The 21499-nt window shown below is 46.7% G+C and overlaps 1 protein-coding gene across 2 annotated transcripts in view; it reads left to right on the top strand.

The window, feature by feature from the left end:
- Positions 1-11081: 11081 nt before the first annotated feature.
- POLD3 (DNA polymerase delta 3, accessory subunit) overlaps positions 11082-21499 on the top strand; it is a 30369-nt gene continuing 19951 nt past the window's right edge. For both annotated transcript variants that reach the window (XM_082498222.1, XM_082498221.1), the window contains exons 1-5: positions 11082-11207; positions 12944-12999; positions 15470-15572; positions 18052-18091; positions 19677-19809. In XM_082498222.1, the coding sequence (XP_082354348.1) occupies positions 11148-11207; positions 12944-12999; positions 15470-15572; positions 18052-18091; positions 19677-19809 (392 nt within the window). In that variant the 5' untranslated portion in view covers positions 11082-11147. The remainder of the gene's footprint in view (positions 11208-12943; positions 13000-15469; positions 15573-18051; positions 18092-19676; positions 19810-21499) is intronic.

Genomic DNA, 21499 nt, shown 5'->3' with positions numbered 1-21499 from the left:
AGCCAGCTGAACATGAGCCAGCAGTGTGCCCAGGTGGCCAAGAAGGCCAACAGCATCCTGGCCTGTATCAGGAACAGTGAGGAACAGGACTGGGGCAGAGATCATCCCCCTGTACTCAGCACTGCTGAGGTCCCACCTCTAATACTGCGTCCAGTTTTGGGCCCCTCATGACAAGAAAGACATTGAGGGAATGGAATGTGTCCAGAGAAGGGCAACGGAGCTGGTGAGGGGTCTGGAGCACACATCTGATGCGGAGCAGCTGAGGGACCTGGGGGTGTTCAGCCTGGAGAAGAGGAGGCTGAGGGGAGACCTCGCTCTCTACAGCTCCCTAAAAGGAGGGTGTAGTGAGGGGGAGGTCGGTCTCTTCTCCCAAGTAACAGGTGATAGGACAAGAGGAAACAGCCTCAAGTTGAATATTATGAAAAATTTCTTCACCGAAAGGGTTATCAAGCATTGGAAGAGGCTGCTGAGGGCAGTGGTGGAGTCACCATCCCTGGAGGTATTTAAAAGACAGGCAGACGTGGTGCTAAGGGATATGGTTTAGTGGTGGCCTTGGCGGTGTTAGGTTGATGGTTGGACTCAATGATCTTAAAAGTCCTTTTCAACCTAAATTATTCTATTTTTCATGCCACTACTCCATTGACACTTTAACTGGCTCAGTCAGACATAGCAGTGCCACTGTGCTGCTGCTCCCCAGCAGCAGTGTTTGTGTGACAGGGTGTCGAGCTGGTTTGGAGGCATTGATCCAGACTCAAATTAGTGCAGGAAAAAGTTTGTTTTAACCCAAGGCGGTTCTCCTGACCCAGTTCGCAGCGTGGCTGCGCCAACGCTGGTGCAGGCAGCAAGGAGGAGACAGTGGGTGGTGGGAAGCTGGCAGGGAAGAGCAGCAGAAGCTCTGGTTTGTACAAGCTGAGGAGCAACATAACTCTTTCCGCTATGCCCAGCAATGGCAGCACAGTTTCATCCCTTGGGCTGGCAGCTCCAGGGCTGCTAGGCAAGCGTGGTGTCCAACTGTCACCTGCTGACTCAGGCAGGGAATTGCATGAGGAGAGATGACTTCAGCCTGGAGAAGAGAAGGCTCCAGGGAGACCTTATTGCAGCCTTCCAGTTCCTAAAGGGGCTCCAGGAGAGCTGGGGAGGGACTTTTTACAAGGGCATGGAGTGATAGGACGAGGGGGAATGGCTTCAAACTGGAAGAGGGCAGATTTAGATGAGATCTTCGGAAGAAATTGTTGCCTGTGAGGGTGGTGAGCCCCTGGCGCAGGTTGCCCCGAGAAGCTGTGGCTGCCCCATCCCTGGAGGTGTTCAAGGCCGGGTTGGACAGGGCTTGGAGCAACATGGGCTGGGGGGAGGTGTCCCTGCCCAGGGCAGGGGGGTTGGAACTAGATGATCTTTAAGGTCCCTTCTGACCTAAACCATTCTACAATTCTATGATTTTGGCAATGCAGTGCCCACGCTGCAATACAAGGTCGATGTGTTCACAGACCGCATCAGCTATAGTTCCTTTTGGGCCATTGGCAAGCTCTGTCCTGTAGATGACCCCTCTCAAGGCTGGAGTGGGTCTTTTGCAGAATTGCTGTTTTTTTGCTGCCACTTATCAACTCTATTATGGGTTATTTTCCCCCAAAATCTACAAACCAGCCCTTTTTGGAAGTTGAACCTCACTAGCAGCTAAGTAAAGGTATATGGAGACACCAAAGAACCCATCTTCAGCCTATTCCCAGAGCTCACATCCTGAAGGTCAAGGGGTAGCTTAAATTTTCTTATAACTTTCTTCGCCTGGGGTATGAGATAGGGAGCAGGCCCCGTTTTCTCACCCTGGGCACAGTATGTGATGTGGTTGAGCTGACGCCTAAGAGTTTGCTCCCCATATCTCCTTGCCTGCTTGTCCTCGGGATGCTGTAGTTGCGCACTGCCCTGTAATTTGAGGAGATGCTTTCCTGCTCATTCCCATCTCTGCTTTATCGGTAGTCATTCTTCAGAGCATTTTCATTATTTCCTAGTGGTTACTCTTGTTTATCTTCCTTAATAGCCTGTCTGCTTGTGGAAACAGGTCTGCATAGCTGCTAGAAAACAAGCTGTTCTGCCACAGCTCCTTCTGTGCCCGTTCCGCTATTGAATAAATGTCAAATACTCCATGCTGAGGCACACTAATTATCTTGAAATAAAAGACATCAAGAACAGGAGTCCATAGGGGAACTATTCCATCAGTCTTCTCATGCAAACAGCCCTGAGAACATGCTCAGAATGAGATGTGGGTATTAGTTAATAACCTGAAGGTAGAAATGCCAGCTCCTAATGCCACTCAACATGGGAAATTTGTCATGATGCTTTTGAAGATGTTCATGTCGGTCATCTTTGTTTAGATGTGATGACATGCACTTGGTGGTAGCAGAGATTATATTTTTCTGGCTGCTGCATTCCCAGATGGCTACACGTGCCTTTTTATGCTACGATGCTTAAACCTTGCATTTTTATTTTTCGAGAAAGGACTCTTAATACACAAGTACAAGAAGAGAGGTGATTCTTCCCCTTTAGTCTACTCCAGTGAGACCCCACCGGGAGTATTGTGTCCAGCTCTGGAGCCCCTAATATAGGAAAGACATGGATGGGTTGGAGCAGGTCCAGGGGAGGGCCACAAAGATGTTGTGAGGGCTGGAGCACCTCTGCTGGGAGGACAGGCTGAAAGAGTTGGGGGGTTCAGCCTGGAGAAGAGAAGGCTCCAGGGAGACCTTATTGCAGCCTTCCAGTTCCTAAAGGGGCTCCAGGAGAGCTGAGGAGGGACTTTTTACAAGGGCATGGAGTGATAGGAGGAGGGGGAATGGCTTCAAACTGGAAGAGGGCAGATTTAGATGAGATCTTCGGAAGAAATTGTTGCCTGTGAGGGTGGTGAGCCCCTGGCGCAGGTTGCCCCGAGAAGCTGTGGCTGCCCCATCCCTGGAGGTGTTCAAGGCCAGGTTGGACGGGGCTTGGAGCAACCTGGGCTGGCGGGAGGTGTTCCTGCCCAGGGCGGGGAGGTGGAACTAGGTGATCTTTAAGGTCCCTTCCAACCTAAATCATTATATGATTTTATGAAGAAAACTCGGCACAAAAGACTGTACAAAGTATAAACGTAAATCTATCTGCATTAACAATGCAACATTTCACTTCATGAAGGCATGTGGCATTGTGACGCACCACAGAACATGTGAGTGGTCTGGGAGCCAGCTCCAGATGAAGACACTTAAATGTAGGTGTCTCTGCATATGCTGGGTGTCTAAAGTTCTCCGTGTCGCTAGTGGAGACAGTAGTCAGTTCTGTCAGCGGTGCCAGGAGTAATTTGGCTAAGACAGACAGCAGACGGCTGTCGGCAGTCACGCTGCTGTTCTCCACTTGTTGTCAGAGGGGAGATGTGTTCCTGCTTATACATCCCTCTTCCACCTCAAACTTGTATTAGCAGTTTCTCTGATGCCTCTCCCTTGTTGGCATTATTGCTGCCTCACTCTTTGTGCATCTCACAATTTTTTAATTGTAAACACACATAGAAAAGAACATGGAAAAGACAATTAAGCCGTGCAAACAAGTGCATCTGTCTCAGATGTAGCTGTCTCCTGTGATACCAATTTTTGTTGTAGTTTATGGATCTGCCTGTGCTGATTCTGACCCTTGCAAGTCTAGAAGCAAATGAATTCCCTCTGTTTTTCTGATGGTGTTTGATCCTAAGGCTTCCAGCTATGATTATCTATTTTATACAGTTAAGGAAGGAGTCCTCACCCTGACTCCTGCCTTAACTATGACTTGCCCATCACACCGAGAAGACCCCACTAACTCTACATGGTTATTTGTAATTCGTCTCAGTGGAAGAAGAGAGGAGGGTCAGGCTCTGCATCTCCTTATGCATCTGTCTTAACGACTTTCATTTCGTAATTGAAATCCTCCACTTCTGCTCAGACAGGATGCATTTCTGCCCAAAAACTGGATCTTCAGAAGCCTTTAAGAGATTTCATGAGCTCCAAAAGGAAATGGGTGCCAGGACCTAGGTGAGTTTTGGACAGATTCAATTAATTACGTTTTCACACTGGGATCTCTACATTTCTGTTCTTCCTTCAGCATTGCTCAGTTGCTCAAGGAAATCCCCCCTCATACGGCATTAATTAAAACTTCAACAGAACTCCTTTCACTCAAACTCCTCCTCAAGCAGATGCTTGCCAGCTACTATGTATAATAAATTTCCAGAGTCTCTGCCCATTTTTTTTTGTTTTTTGGAAAGCACTCATGAAACAACCATTATTATGAGTCCTCGGGCTCAGTTTCTGCTGGTGCTGGTGGTTTTGGCTGTGGGCAGCTGTAAGTACAAGACATTTTGTTACTAACGAGCGATCTTTGAAAGAATCCTTTATAGTGCCTTGAGGAAAAAAATAGGTTGGGAGTTGGGATACTCAGGCTTTACACCTTGAAGATTCTTGGACAAACCACATAACCTCTCTGTGTCTCAGTGTCGTCATCTTGGAAATGAGGATAACACTTCTCTACTTCTTCAAAGAGGAATGTACGTTTAATGGACTTATTTCAGAGCCACGTATGAAAGTACTGCAAATGCTATACAAAAGAGTATTATCAGACCTTTTAAGGGAATACTCCCAAAGTGTTTTCAGATCCTGCATTAGGATTCATACACCTTACCGTCTCCAGTTGTGCAAGAGAAACCCCAGGCACGTACTCCTCAGCTTCTGTCAGTTTGCTGCATTACAATGAGATTATTCCTCTTGTTCCTATTTTCCTTTTTTTTAAAAATTACTTTACGTATTTTAGCTGTGAAAGATCATGTACAAGTGTTACAGTCCAGGGAAAGGAGACAAGGTAAGTTCTAGTTTTCAGCTCTTCGTTCAACTTAACGAGCCAGTCTGTAGCTACTCAGCCACCTTAATGTGCAAAAGTAAATAACATTCACTACAGACCATAAGGATCTGTGCAGCTGCCCGGTCAACTACTGCTGTCCGTATTTCCAAGATCAGTGTAGCATTCGGTAGATTTATGACCCCAAAAATTTGACGAGGTCACCCAGGTTGCAAGAAGATGTTTTAAAGGCCATTTTGAACGGTGACAGCTGTTGACGCTGGCGCTGAAAACTGAGCTGTGCGTACTACCAGGGTGATTGCTGCACGCTCTGCCTTCCCCAGGAGGATTTGCTGGGACCCAAGGACTGCTCTGCTGGGTTTGTGTGGCTCCCCACTGCTGCACCTCTTTCCAGATTTTCTTTTCTGCCTTGTTCCCAGACTAAAAAAAAAAAAAACCAAAAAAAAAACCCAACCCAAAAAACCAACCAGACTCTCAGACAATAAACTGGGACTCATAAAACCATCAGGGCTGAGAAGGCACCTAATTAATTTACAATGAGACTGCTGCTCTCTACAGTGGTATCAGGGAGATGCACCTGGTTTACACCTCGGATCTAGTATGTACAACCTGAAAAGTGGCAATATGTGCCAGGTTGAAGGGCAAGCGGAGATAAGATCACAAATAACAAGCCAGGTTATCACACGCATTCCTGGTTAGCTCAGCTGGAGTATGAGGTCCACAAGTGTTCAGCTACCAAACTGTTTGATCTTCACTGATCATAGAATCACAGAATTACCAAATGGTTTGGGTGGGAAGGGACCTTTGAAGTCCATCTAGTCCAACCCCCTGCCCTGGGCAGAGACACCTCCCACCAGCCCAGGTTGCTCCAAGACCATCCAACCTGGCCTGGGATGTTTACAGGGATGGGGCATCTCCCACCTCTCTGGGCAACCTGGGCCAGTGTCTCACCACCCTCACAGTCAAGAATTTCTTCCTCAGATATCGTCTAAATCTCCCCTCTTTCAGTGTCAAACCATTCCCCCTCATCCCATCACTCCCCTCCCTGATCCAGAGTCCCTCCCCAGCTCTCCTGGAGCCCCTTTAGGCACTGGAAAGGGCTCTGAGGTCTCCCCGGAGCCTTCTCTTCTCCAGGCTGAACCCCCCAACTCTCCCAGCCTGTCCTCCCAGCAGAGGGGCTCCAGCCCTCCCAGCATCTCCAGGGCCTCCTCTGGCCCCGCTCCACCAGCTCCATGTCTCTCCTGTGCTGAGGCCCCCGAGCTGGAGGCAGCTCTGCGGGGGGGGTCCCCCCAGAGCAAAGCGCAGCAGAGGGGCACAATTCCCCCCTCGCCCTGCTGGCCACGCTGGGGGGATGCAGCCCGGGGTGCCGGGGGCCCGCTGGGCTGCCAGCGCACATTGCTGGCTCGTGTTGAGCTTCTCACCCACCAACACCCCCAAGTCCTCCTCAGGGCTGCTCTCCATCCCTCCATCCCCAGCCTGTGCTGGGACCAGGGGTTGCCTCAGCCCAGGGGCAGGACCCCGCACTTGGCCTTGTTGAACCCCATGAGGTTGATGTGGGTGCACTTCTCAAGCTTATTGCAGCAGATGACTGCAATATCTACATGGGAATAAATGCACTCAGAGCATAAAGTCAGAAATGGGATCAGCGCACTTTGGTTCTTCTCCTCCTCCATCCTGACCTCATGTATAACCTCAGGGAAATCTCTTAACTTACCTCAAGTCTCTTTGTATTCCTCTCTGTGTTGCTATTTTGGGAGTTTAAGTGATTCTGTCTGTCACATCCTCATTTCTTTATACTTTAACTGTAAGAAAAATGTAAAAGGACATTAATATTAAACCGCTCCATGCTTTGGTCACAGGCTGTAATTTTTATTTCTTGGGTTATCGACTGCTGTGCTTCCAGCAGTGTTGGATAGGATCATTTTTGCCTGAGGACTTGATTTACAAGATGAAACTGCATCGTGACTCTTTGCCAGCTGTGGGCAGAACTGGAGATGTCTCACACCAGTGACGAGAACAACCAGCAAGTTCCAGAGTCTGCAAAAACCCATTGCTTTTTTGTAACAAAGAGCAGTATGTGGGTAATGATTTTGACCTTCTGCTCCTTTTGAAATCAGAAAGAAAATCCCTGACTTCATGGAGTGAAAGGTTCTTGCTCAGCACTTGCTAATTAAATGTCTACTTTGCTACATCACTAACATTAAGGCTGGTGTCATGACCTCCAGCACCCGGAGGAAGATCATTCCTTTGAGATGTTAAGGCTAATTTTGTGATCTTTCCTTGCAAACCAGCAGAGTCCGTCTCTCTGCTTCTCCTCTGTCACAGCTCTCAGGACCAATATAGGACCGCATTTATCTCACACACCCAAATTTCACTTGAAATTCTCCAGACGAGTGGTTTAGCCCCGTAAGCCATAGGACTCCATATGGACCTCTCAATTTCCTGAAGCCAGTACTCCTAGATATAATATATCAATCAGGAAAATGCCTAACGCTCATAAAAGTAATGTTTCAGTGATCTCTTCATCGGAGGAACTCACTTCTGACCCTAAAAGCATGTTTTTCAGCTCAGCACCGCGTCCCACCTGAAAAGGCAGAGAGCAGAGGAAACACGCATCAGTTCTCTCCCACAGAAACGGATGCCGTGGCAGTGTTAGACACTAAGAACTTATTTCTTTTGTGCTGCTTTTACCTAACTGTCAGTAAAATGAAGGAAGCCATCTGCATGCAGTGTCAGGGGAACAGGTCCCCGCCGTAACAGTTTTATTTTCCCAGTGAAGGGAGAGGTCTATGGAATGGATTCAGGGCGGTTTGATATGTTATAGACTATTCCTGACCATTTAAATCTTAAGGCTCAATTTGTAAGCAACACTTTACTAACCAAACTAGATGGTATATGGAAAAAAACAATTCATTGAGCTAAAAAAAACTGATAAAGGTCCCAGAGACAGAGGGATTCAGGCCAATGAGGTGCAGGGAGGGTGGGAGATGCCAGACATCCCTCTCCCAGGAGCAGCAGTCCCTCAGACCCAGCCAGCCCCCATGTGGGGCCATACTATAAACCAGGCAGGTAAAGAAGAAGCATGGCATATAAAATGTAGTATAATCCACACTGAAAAGAAAAAGAAAAAAACTCAAAACCACTTCATAGACTTTATCAGATTTTAAATTAACTTTATCATGGAGAAGTATTTAGAAATAAATATAGATGTATCAATGAAGTCCTCATCTTCCTGTGAAGCTGTATTAAAAATGGGATGCAAACGGGATGGGACTGGGAACTACAGATTGGGAATCACAGATTGGGAATCACAGAATCAGAAACAAAGAAAGACCAGGGTTGGAAGGGACCTCTGGAGATCATCATAGGAAACAAATCATATGAAGAGCGGTCGAAGGAGCTGGGACTGTTTAGTTTGAGGAGGAGGAGGCTGAGGGGAGACCTCATCACTCTCTACAACTATTTGAAAGGACACTGTAGAGAGGTTGGTGCTGGTCTCTACTCACAGGTAATTAATGACAGAACAAGAGGGAATGGCTTCAAGCTCCAACAGGGTAGGTTCAGACTGAACATTAGGAAAGAATTTTTCACAGAAAGAGTGGTCGGGCATTGGAATAGACTGCCCAGGGAGGTGATTGAGTCACCATCCCTGGATGTGTTTAAGAGACGTTTAGATGTGGTGTTGGGGGATATGTTGTAGGGGAGAACTTTGTAGAGTAGGGTAGATGGTTGGACTCGATGATCCCAAGGGTCTCTTCCAACCTAGACAATTCTATGATTCTATGATTCTATGATCTAGTCCACCCTCCCACCAAAGCAGTGTCACCTACAGCTGTGGGAGAGGAACACGTCCAGGTAGGTTTTGAATCACTCCAAAGAAGAAGATTCCACAGTCTCTCTGGGCAGCCTGTGCCAGTGCTCTGTCACCCTCACAGTAAAGAAGTTTGTCCTCGTGTTGAGATGGAATTTCCCATGTTCCAGTTTGTGCCCATTACCTCTTGTCCTGTAGTGGAGCGCCACTGAAGAGTCTGGCCCCGTCCTCTGCAAACCTGCCCTTTAGATATTGATAAGCCTTCTCTTCTCCAGGCTGAACATAGAATCACAGAATCATAGAACGGTTTAGGTTGGAAGGGACCTTGATGATCATTGAGTTCCAACCCCCCTGCCCTGGGCAGGGACACCTCCCACCAGCCCAGGTTGCCCAAGGCCACATCCAGCCTGGCCTTGAACACCTCCAGGGATGGGGCAGCCACAGCTTCTCTGGGCAACCTGCACCAGGGGCTCACCACCCTCACAGTGAAAAATTTCTTCCTAATGTTTAATCTAAACCTGTCCTCTTCCCGTTTAAAGCCATTCCCCCTTGTCCTATTGCTACATGCCCGAGTAAAAAGTCCCTCCCCAGCTCTCCTGTAGCCCCCCTTTAGGTACTGGAAGGCCGCAATAAGGTCTCCCCAGGGCTCTCAGCCTTTCCTCATCAGAGAAGTGCTCCAGTCCCTTAAGCATCTTCATAGCCTCTGCTGGGCACTCTCCAGCAGTTCCCTGTCCTTCTTGACCCGGAAAGCCCAGAACTGGACACAGTGCTCCAGATGTGGCCTCACCAGTGCAGAGCAGAGGGGAAGGATGACCTCCCTCCACCTGCCGGCCACATTCTGTTTAATTCAATCCTGTTTAACCAGGAGACCATTGGCCTTCTTGGCCACCAGGGCACATTGCTGGCTCATATTCATCCTGTTGTCCACCAGGACTCCCAGGTCCCTCTCTGCAGAGCTGCTCTCCAGCAGGTCAGCCCCCAATCTGTACTGATGTATGGGGTTATTCTTTCCCAGATGCAGTAACCTGCACTTGCCCCTGTTGAATTTCATTGGTTTCCTCTCCAGCCTGTCCAGGTCTTGCTGGATGGCGGCACAACCTTCTGCTGTGTCACCCACTCCTCCCAGCTTCGTGTCACCAGCAAACATACTGAGGCTACGTGCTGTCCCCTCAACTAGATTGTTGAGGAATATGGTGAATCTCGTATTGCAGCATTTGCTATTTATCTCAAAAAAAAAAAAAACAAACCCAAAAGAAAGTCTAGGGTAATATTTAGCAGGTGCTGTGAGAAGTGCTTGAAGTGGTCACCAGTGGAAATACGGGGACAGTTTAACTGAGATTAAGAACATTTTTAAAGAATGCCTCACCTTGCCTTTTAACAATGACAGCATTTATTTGGGTGTAGGGAGTGGCAGGAGTCCAGTGCCTGGTTTACCTCCGCCATTCTGGTGAGGATCAGGGCAGGCCTGAAAAGAAAGGAAAATGGGAAAAAGGGAAAATTGGTGATTCCTGACAAGTGGGTGGTTTACATCGCCCTGCTTCACACCATGGGGACATGGGTCTGTGAGGGGACAGCATGGGTCCATGAGAAGGGACAGCGCAGGACCATGAGGAGACAGCATATGTCCATGTGAGATGACAGCATGGGTCTATGAGGGGACAGTGTGAGGCGATGAAGGGACAATGTGGGTCCATGAGTCCCTGAGGAGACAGCATGGGGCCATGAGGGGACAGCGTGGGTCTGTGAGGGGACAGCATGGGGTAGTGAAGGGACAGTGTGGGTCCATGAATTTGTGAGGAGACAGCATGGGGCCGTGAGGGGACAGCATGGGTCTGTGGGTCCATTAGGGAACAGCATGGGTCCGTGAGAGGGGACAGCATAGGTCCATGTGAGGGGACAGCGTGGGGCTGTGAAGGGACAGCATGAGTCTGTGAGGGGACAGCGTGGGTCTGTGAGGGGACAGCGTGGGTCTGTGAGGGGATAGCATGGGGTGGTGAAGGGACAGCACAGGGCCATGTGAGGGGACAGTGTGGGTCCATGAGGTGACAGCGCTGGGCCATGGGTCTCTGAAGGGACAGCATGAGGCCATGTAGGAGAACAGTGTGGGGTTCTGTGAGGGGACAGCGTGGGTCTGCGTGCAGACAGCGTGGGGCTGTGAGAGGGGACAGCGTAGTTCCATAGGTCCGTGAGGATAAAGCATGAGTCCATGAGGGAACAGCATGAGTCTGTGTAGTGACACCGCGGGGCCGTGAGATAAGGCCATAGCGGCGCGAGGCGGGGCGTGCAGCGAGGCGGGGCGGGGCCGGGGCGGGGCGGGCACAGAGCCCACGCGCCGCCGTGGAGCCCATCCCGTTCCTTTCTGTCCCGCCGCGGCCGCCGTCGCCTCTCTCCCGCCCGCCCGCGGCTCGGCGGGTTGCCATGGCGGCGGGGTGGCGGCCGTGGCCTTGAGCTGCGCGGGAACTCTTCCGCCCGCGGCCTACCCGCCCCTCCCCGGCCCGCCATGGAGGACGAGCTCTACCTCGAGAACATCGACGAGTTCGTCACCGACCAGAACCGCATCGTGAGTCCCGCCGGGGGGGCTGCGCGGGGGGGGGGGTGGGGGGGTGTGTGTGGAGGAGGCCGCCGCCGCCATTGCGTGACCCCCTCAGGAGGGTGCGACACCCCCCCCCCCCCCCCCCTTCCCCAGCGTGGCTGCCCCTGGGCGGAGGGACATGTCGGTCTGCATGTTTAGGGGACCCCGCTCAGGCCGGGTCCCCAGTCTAGCTCTGGGGGGGGCTGCAGTGCCAGGCCTAGCACCGTGTCAGAGCCTGGGGTGACACCAGTGCAGCCCCCCCGCCGCCCAATGTAGGTTCAAAGAGCCCAAACCCGCCCAGAGCAGCTGTTTTCCGTTGGCAGTTATAAGGTGAAGCAAAGGCTGTGTGTGTGTCTGTGTGTGTCTGTGTCCCTATCGCACCCACCTGTGGGACATGCGTGGTGCCCATCCTCCTCTCTGCAGGCACAGAAGAAAGGAGGCCTCCTCTTTCCCCCTCTGGGCTGTTTGCTCAAGTTTTACTCATCTTTGGGGGCACGTGTGCGGTGCCTGCCTGCCTTTGCAGTGTTTGCATTTCCACAGGTCACGACGTAGAGCTAATACAGGCTTTTGGGACGGGAGATGCCTTTCTTGACAGGACACCCCCCCCCCCCCCCCGCCATGCCATATATTAATTTAATGCCTCTGAAGAGTATTGGCAATGCTGTCATTTATATTAGAGGAAAAGCAGCTCTCCCCAAATTCCTTATGCTCCCTAGTGGGTGAGCTGTTTTTCCTCAAAAATAAGAAAAAAGCACTGGAGTGACAGCAGTGTTTCAGCTCCAGGTATACAGGACAGAGGTGTATGAAACAGTGGGTTTTTTTTTCCATGGAAGGCTGAGGCATTCTGGATCACTATTTTGGATTAAAAGTGAAATTATTACTTACTGTCTATAGCTTCTTGAAGCCTTGCTTTTTTTAGGACAATTCCGAAAAAATGGTAAGCGTGCATGTCTTACGTTTCCTTCAAAACAGAGATTTTTGCTTAGAAAATGATACAGTAAAGTTGGTGCATCTTGTCTGTCAAAGCAGTTGTATTAACATAAACTTCCTATGTCGTTATGGTTTATTCAGTAAGCTATTAGACTAATAAATTTTAATTTAATTGTTGTATTTGAGACAGGAGAGGCCCTAGGCTAAAGATTAGTTTAAAAAGGCAGAGTGGGAGGAGAAGCAGGTATCAAAGACATGCCTTGTCTGAATAATACAGCAAATCGGTGGCAGGGCTGGGATTAGAGCTGTAGTCTCCTGAGATTTGGCACACTGTGGTGTCAGACTTGTGATGCAGCCGGAGATCCCTGTGTCCCTGTGACAGGCGAGGGTGTCAGACGATAAATCCTCCGTAGTTGTTTGGAAGAGCAATAAGAGCTGCTCTCAATTAAAAATTATGCTGTTCGATACATTTTTTTTTTTTCTCTCTGTTTTGAAGCTGAGCAGGGTGGGCATTTTGAATGGCTTTTATGACATTTCAAAGTGTTCACAAAATCACATTTTTTTAGGGTAGTTTGTTTGGGTCTTAGGGATTCAATCTATTCATTAAAGCACAGATGGGTGGGTGTCCATGTGCTCTCCCTTCTACCAGGTTTTGCTGTGGGTTTCTTGGAGGGGGAGGTCTGAAGAGTTTGACTTGCCCATGAAACAAGCAAAGGAGGGTGGTTTAACAAATCGAGAGGTTTTCATACTGAAGTTTGGTGTCTTTTTTTTTTTTTTTTTTTTCTCTCGTACAGGTGACATACAAATGGCTAAGCTATACTCTGGGAGTTCACGTCAACCAGGCTAAACAGTAGGTATTAGTGGATCCCACAAAATGTTGGTTTGTGGCAAAGCCTTGTTCATTACTGTTTTAATGATTGTGGTTAGTGTATTAAAACGATCTGTCTGGAAATATTTAAAAATCCTGCGTGTCTCCTCAGGTACAGTCAGTTATGTTATTCATGGAATCACGGGAGTTTTCAGAGTTGGAAGGGACCTCTAGAGATCATCTAGTCCAACTCCCCTGCTAAAGCAGGATTGCCTAGAGCACATTACTCAGGACTGCATCCAGGCGGGTCTTGAAAATCTCCAGCAAAGGGGACTCCACCACCTCCCTGGGCAGCCTGTGCCAGTGCTCTGTCACCCGAACCGTAAAGAAGTGTTTCCATGTATTTGAACGGAACTTCCTGTGTTCTAACTTGTGCCTATTGCCCCTCGTCCTGTCACTGGGAACCATTGAAAAGAGCCTGGCTCCATCCTCCTTCAACCCACCCTTTAGATACTTGTATGCCATAATAAGGTCTCCCCTCAGCCTTCTCTTCTCCAGGCTAAAATTATTCCACATGCTTTACTCCTCCTCTAGGCAGTTCTTGCCTCAACTTTGATGGGAGTTGTGCTTTAGAGAGCAGCACCTCAGCTGGACACCTTATGTTGCTTTATATCATAAATTGTAAGGAGTTTGGAGTTGGTTTGGAGTTATATCACTAGAGAAATGTGCATAGCCCCTTTCATTCTGAAGTGCAGGTGTGTGTTCTGAACTTGGCTCCAGTCCTGCAAACAGAGCTATGCCTCTGTGAGAGTTTGCCACTGCATATCCCAGCTCAGGATGCCGTATGTTATCCGTGGGTATTGCTGGGAACAGCATCAGGAAAATGCTCATCTGCTGTCATCACCCTTCTGTGTAGCGCACAATGCATTAAAAATGTCTACTTACCAGGTTTGATGGGCACAGGTAAATGTTTGAAGGATGGGGAAGTCAGCTGTGCTGTCAGAACGTTTTTGTTTCTCCAAATTTAGCATAAATGTATAGCCTTGTCTTGGTGTATTTTGAAGAATAAAAATTACTGTAACATTTTAAATATCTTACAAAACAAAGAATGAACTCTCAAGGATTGTGGGGCTGTTGCTAGACAGCAAGGTGAAGTTAAACATAAGATTTTGAAGGCTCTGTAAGAGTGTCAAGTCCCATAATATAAATATTTTCTCTCCTTGTTTCTGGCTATAGCTTAGAACAAAGGGGCATTTGCTGCATACTCAGCTGCGGTGTACTGAGCCCAACTTTGCCTGTCCTGTCCAAACTACTAGAATATCAACAATCTCTTCATTACAGTGGATGCCTGAGTTTGGTCTCTTTCCTCTGCATGTGTGTGAACAATTTATCATAGAATCATAGAATGGTTTAGGTTGGAAGGGACCTTAAAGACCATCTCATTCCACCCCTCTGCCCTGGGCAGGGACACCTCCCCCCAGCCCAGGTAGCTCCAAGCCCAGTCCAATCTGGCCTTGAACACCTCCAGGGATGGGGCAGCCACAGCTTCTCTGGGCAACCTGCGCCAGGGGCTCACTACCCTCACTGAAAGAGAGGAGATTGAGATGAGATATGAGGAAGAAATTCCTTACTGAGCGGGTGCTGAAGAAATTCCTTTAGATGATGTGTAAATCTGGAGAGCTCTGCTGAGAACACTTCTGGTCACACGGTAAACTGGAAGGAGCCGGAGAACTCTTTGCTGTGAAGATGGCCCGAGTGAAACGGAGGCACCTTATACCCTTGAAAGCGACCTGGAGATGGAGAACTCCTGTGGCATCTTTGTGCTTTAAACTCTCTCCTAGAAGGTGGAAAGTGCCGGATGACACAAGTGAATTATTTGAGTGATTGTGCTGGTTGTGACACCCTGGTAATTGCGGTCTGTGCAGCAGTGACAATCTTCACTTAGATAGTGTCCTCATGTAATGTGCAGTAGCGTCTCTGCCCAGTTACGTGAAATGCTCATCATAAGGCAGTGGTATAAGTGGGAGCAGAAAGCTTGAGTCTCGCCATCACTAATCATGTTCTTTCCTACTGTTTCTGATGACCACGTCAGCGGATGTAGCTGGGATTGTCTGTGTGCACCTGGCAATGAGATTTTGTACCAAAAATCGCCAGTTCCTCTGTCAGGTGTTTCAGAATGCTGGGTTGTAATGGGGGAAACAGCCTTCTTGAGGGGAGACTTTTGGAACAAGCTGCCCAGAGCACGTGAGACCATCTGCAGCCACCTATTAAAGCTTTGAGAGCTTGTATTCATTTCACCTTTGCTTTATATAGTTGTTGGACTGAGACTCTTCAAAGCTGCAGAGGAGAAAGGTGCCTCAGTAAGATCAATTTAATCATTGTTAAAATAACTGCACTTATGTGAAATGTTTCCATGTCAGGCTGGCTTTGCTCTTTTTATGTAAGCTTCACGGAAGGGGTGGTGACAGGCTCTTTCCTTTCTAGGTGATTAACACTGGTTTCTTTTGTGCAGGATGCTGTATGATTACGTAGAGAGGAAACGAAAGGAGAATTCAGGAGCTCAGCTCCACGTTACCTACTTAGTAGCAGGAGACCTCATCCAGAATGGGCACGTTGTGAGTGTTTTTATTTCTCAAAGGTGTCTGTGAGCTCTTTGTTCTTGTGTCTTCTATCTTGTTTTGGAATCTTTGGGTCAAAAGCTGAACTTGCTCCCTTTTATCAGTAACAGGCACAGCGGGCTAGGTCTTCTGTGCTTGTACAAAATAAGGCACTATCTCCGTCCCAGCCTGCGAACAATGGGGAGGAAAGATCAGTTGGCCATGGTTTGGGAATACAGTGCTGAATAACGCACCAGGGTTTTTAATTAATTAACTGAAATCCTGTTACCAGTCATCTCTCAATCCTCTCACTAATATTGGACAGCAAATGTGCTAAAATAGTCCGGAGGCACCTTTGTGAGATCAGCTAATCCATTTTCCAGGATCTGCTGTGGAGTGGAAGTGTGCTAAATAGCATTTGGAGAGAGCTTGGAATTCAGTTAGAGTAGAATAATAATAAATAAAATAAATAGTTGAAGTTATCTTGTTAATTAAAGCAACTTTTTTTAATCCTAGTATACAAGAGAAACATAATTTTACTAGCAGTATTTTGTATTTAAAATGGTTTTACTTGTTAAGCAAAGAAATCGCTACTTAATGTATTCATTTTTTCTCATTGCTGCTTGTCAGATTTTCGAGACTGTCATCTAAAATTTCAGACAAGTAGCCCAGATGTTTTTGAAAGATGAACAAATTGAGTGCCTGTTTCCCTTGCTTGCAGAAGAATGTAATAGCCAAGCACTAAATGCCTTTGACATTTCACTAGGTATCTCCTCATATATTTGGACACAAATTTAACTATTCGTAAATCTAAATACTCTAATATCTCTTACAATTACAGTCCTTAGTCTTCATTTAGAATTAGTACGTCTCAGGGTGTCCTGGCATTTATTTGTAGATTAGGGGAAAAACAACCAGCAAACCTTTTTGGCTTTCCTAAATAATAGTTTCACATGCATAGAACATTCTCTTTAAATCTCCAGATTTGTCTGAAATTGAAGGTAATTATTGATTGCATTAGTTCTGTATAATGGAATGTATTTATTTAAAGCTGTACAGGTTGTGTCACATAGCCTGAGTTTCACAGGTTTTTCCCCTGATTTCTTTTGGAAATATAAAGGTAGTGTCTCTTGGCTCACTAGAACTGCCCAGAGGTTTGTCAATGCCTTCTATTATTTTAAAATTTTCCATAATGTATTTAAAACAAACAAGTGAATTCTGACGTAGGAACAATTTATTTTTTTTTAAACTCTGTCTCAGCAGCTTATATATTTTTAAAGCAAGATCTACAAAGGTGAACATATAAAGGTCACTTTTCTTGTTTTTAAATATATTTTTGAATACCGCAGTAGCAGTGCCTGCTAAGGAGGGTGACCTGCAGGTGCAGTTAGCTGTCAGGGGCAGAGATGAAGCAACACCAGGGTTAGGAATGCCACACAGGAGGAGTTTAAAGGGTATCCGAGGGCTAGCTGGAGCGGGTGGGAGAGGAGGTCAGATCTGGACAATACTTCCAGGAGAGGTGCAGTCATTGGAGTAGCTGGTGGGTAATATCTGGCACTAGTGATTTTTGGGTTGGAAGGGGATGTGAGTGCTTCAGATGCGGCCCTGTGCTTGCTGGTAACACTGCAGTGCTGTCTGCTGTCAGTAGGTGTAGCCACAAGGCTGTGGATTCAGCTGCGAGACTGGTCTGAAGGGGCATGTGGATAGAAAATCGGTCACAAAATAATTCTCCTCGTGTCTTAAGTGCTGCACGCTCCTTCCTTGCTGCTTTTTATCAGCCCCAGTGAGGGACCGAGACTCTTCATCTTTCTTTACCATTTCAGGCCGGCTATGTTTTCTTGCCTCTTACTCTTTTGCTGGCTGGTCTGTGGTATCAGTTAAACACAAAATTAACGGTTGGATTTTGTCCAGTCTGTCTGTTTGGATACTCTCTGTATTAACCGCAGCCTGTTAAATGTCACAGAGCAGGTATAGTCCTTGAGAACTGGCCATAAAGCACGCTTCCAGAAACATTCACTTCTGACTTTTAAATTAATGCTTAATTTCTCATGGTGTTTTGCTTCTCTGGTGCCGTGTCTATGCTGCAGATTGCTACATTAGAGTTTACCGGCAATCTGAATATACATGGGTGATGTGGGCTAGCGCAGCAGATTTCTAGCAGTTGGGTCATCAGCTGTGTTAGTTTGCTTTTCTCCACTCTGCTGTGCGGTTGTTTAGTTCTCATTTCATCTGTGTCTTGTCTCCCAGTGTCAGGAATGGAGGACAGAGGATTTCGTTAGGGTTGTAGTGATCTGCGAAACGGTCTATCAGAAAAGCAGGGAGATACACCTTTTAAAAACTAGTGGCTGATGACTGTTTAAAGGCATTGGCAGTGTTCTTTGCAGCTATAAAGCTGCACCTATAATCTGTAGATATTCAACAGATAACTGAAAATATCAGTTTTATGTACAACAGATCTTTTCAAATTTTAAGATTGCCGTTTATTTATATTTCACAGTGCCACAAGGTTGCAGTAGTGAGAGAGGATAAACTCGAAGGTAAGCAGATCGTGAAAATTATGTGGTTTTAACTTTTTTTCTTTGAAAGAACAGCAAAGTGAGTAAAGTTCAGAACTTGCCATCTGCACGTAAATGCCTAGTCAGGCTGTTGGGTTCAGGTGTGTACTTTTTGTACTAGGTTTTTCTCAGAATTTTGAATATCTGAGCCAACTGCTGTGTAACTTCAGACTTGTGATTTGGGTCTGATTGTTTGGTTTTTTTTTTATGTTAACGTTTTAGCGCTTCTTTTCCACCTCCCCAATGCTGACAGGCAGCTCTTCCTTAAAGGCAACAATATCCAAGTAGCGTACGGCAGTCTCACCATATTTTAGAACAATTATGAGCCTTCAGGCTCCCAAGGATGTTGAAGCAGTTAATTCTAGTTATTGGTTAAATGCAGTTGCAGTCTTTGTTTGCCCCGAGTGATGTGGGTATTAGTGAAATGTCCCACAAGAACATTCTCACTTTTTTCAGGGGTATTTGCTTTCACAGTAAAAGGTGGAAAAAAACCTAGCGCTGTAACACTGCTTCCCGAAACTGCTCTCCGTGCAGTCAGTCATCACCATCTTTTCAGGTCTGGTCCTGCTGATGAGATCTGATCCGTAGCAACTGAAACACAACTGCAGGCTCTTTGCCGCTTTCAAATAACATCTTAGTCATTTGAGAACATACTGTGGCCTTTGTGACCTTAAATATCCATACTAATAATCTAACTTTGTTTGAAAGACTTTTGTTATTTTCCTTTTTGAAATCTGAAGTGGATTTCTAGCTAAAGTTGTCTTCATCAGGGTAGTAGATTGTCAAGCAGTGCAACTACTATCTGTCATGTTTGCTGAATTATGTGCGCTGCATAATGTTCTGTTTCGCTGTGGAGGAAAGGGTTGTTCACGTTTTTTGTATTAGAAGACAGGCCAAAGGTATGACTTACATTTGGAAGAGCCTGAGATTTGTGATGGGAGTAGGGCTGCATAGTCCAGAACTGGCCTCAATAAATGATTACTGTGTGTATTTTTACAGTGCCTAGAAGCTCTGACTCGGACCAGGACCCTGTGGAAAGAACAATATAAGCAATGAACAAAGAAATCCTGCAAACCAGCCCTTGTCTCAAGGGAGTTACGGTTTAAATAGCATAGAAGAGACAAAACATTGATTCCAGCAGACTGCTAGAGAAGACACGGTGACCCTAGTTGATAAGGTCGATGCTACCTTAGTGGCAGAGAGCAATTCCAGCAGGGTATAGATACGACTATCTATTTCATGCCTTAGCTTTACGTAGTCATATAGATATTCTAGATCCCAAACACTCAATATTTTGAAGGTAAACACTGAGACGTTGCTCTTAATTCAGTTGTGTTAGAACCAAGAGTGTACAGTGGAAAACACGTTTGACAGGTTTGTGGAGTCTTGTAAACTTGAATTCTCATTCAGTGAGCATTGGAAGAAGGTACAATTACACATTTTGATATTCAGGTCCTTGCTGTCAAGTGGTGTGTTGGTCTCTCTCCATCCTTAAAGTTGCCACCTGATTCTATAAAGGCTGTGCTAACAGAGGACTGTTTGTTTTTTTTCTCTTTCCCCCCCCCAGCAATGAAGTCTAAACTAGCCACGATTGCGAGTGTGCATGTCTACAGCATTCAGAAAGCCTTGCTCAAGGACAGCGGGCCGCTCTACAACACAGACTATGATATTGTCAAAACAAACCTCCACAACTGCAGCAAGTGAGTTGCGTCTTGGTTTTTCTTCTTATGCTATGTGATTTGAGACTGATGAGCTATTGCTACATAGTGCGCTTCAGCAGAAGTCAATGGTTACCAGATATGCCTGGATTTTTAGAAAGCTAGAAAAAGTTATCTTCTAAGTCATGCCAGACCAGTCCCCAGACAGCACATTGTATGATTGTTTCATAAACTGAGCTATTTCCAGCTTGCAGTTGGTTCACTTGCTCCGTTACTCCAACGGGCAGACGGTTCCAGTACCTTTCTTCTCTGATGGCTAGAAACCTTTTTCTCCTTTCCAGGCCACACTTAATCATGACCGTTTTTATCCAGTTCTCAGTAACCCAGTAAGAGTAAATTGAAACAGACTTACAAAAATACGAGTGATGTGCTCAGCAAAGTGCTAACATGAGTTTGCCTTCTGTTTTGTGAGTCTGCGTTTTCATCTGTTGGACTCCTCCGCGCCTCTGAAGATGTCTTGCAGGAACTCATTCTCTAGATATAAGACGAGAGTCTGAGGCGTAGGGGAAGCATAAAAAACAAACCAAGCAGCACAAGTGCCCTTCGTGGTTGAACTAAAGAAAGGTTGTCGTGGAATTCAGAGGGACTTCAGTCTCCAGGGGTCATTGTCTCTTCTCCTGAACAGCGCCTGGCAGCTGTGGCTTTTCATTTATATGTTGTTTCCACCACGACAGCTTCAGCTTGATGTAATCGGGATGTACAGTGCCATGACCAATCTGGTTTAGAAGGGGGATGCCTGAATGTTGTGTCATAGAAAGAGTATAGAATCTGAAAGTAGAAACATAGCTGTTGTCAACATGCTGACAAGAGAGTGGCTGAGAAAAATAATGTCTCAGAAGCCGTGCGTTTCAAATGTGAATGTCAATACCCTGGTAAGTGCTAAAAAACCCTGCTTCAGTGCAGACGCGTGCCGTAGCTTTGGCTGCAGTTGCCTTGGTCCAGTCTGTTTACTCACAGGCACCCGTGCATGGTGATACTCATGTCTTCAGACTTGTACTTACAGAAGGTTTAGACAAGTTGGATTCTGAAATGCCTCTCTGAAGCCTATGTGTAAATCCCTGCCTGGCTTTGGAGCAGAATTTCGCAAGCAAACTGTGAAAAATTCAGCTTTTTCACCTGTGACCTGGCTGAACTGAATTCAGACTGACCACATTCCCTCTCCCTTGTCAACTACATGACTTGTCTTTTACACTTGAGACAAGGTTCCTGCAGTACCTGCAAAAGACAGAGGTTTAACTATGTGCATGTTTATAGCAAACAGAACCTCCTGGCTTCTTATGCTTCCCTCTCAGTCCATATATCTCACAAGCTCTGGGGCAAGGATCTTTATTCTCTTCCGTGTTTGTATGGGACCTGGGAAGATGGTGGAGGTGGCTAAATGTCGTATTAATATAACTAACTGGATTTAATGCATGTTGCTAATGTCGGCTTTCCAAGTGGAAGCAGCTCCTTGCTTGCAGAGCATAGTCCAAACATTGCATCTTTTTTTCAGTGGTTTAGTGAATTTTGGATCAAGCCTGTAAGCTATAGTCACACAGCAGCATTAAGGCAAGCTAACTTCCCAAGTGCCTGGGATATGTGACCTTTAGATGTGCTTGCTGCCCAGTCAATATCTCTTATCGTTGGCAGTTATTATTCGCAATCTGGAGCGTTGGTGGTGTTGCTTATGGGT

This window comes from Vanellus vanellus (genome assembly GCF_965231255.1).
Source record: "Vanellus vanellus genome assembly, chromosome: 1".
Classification (NCBI taxonomy): Eukaryota; Metazoa; Chordata; class Aves; order Charadriiformes; family Charadriidae; genus Vanellus; species Vanellus vanellus.
The sequence above is the reverse complement of the archived record's forward strand: the minus strand, read 5'-3'. Positions and strand labels throughout refer to the sequence as shown.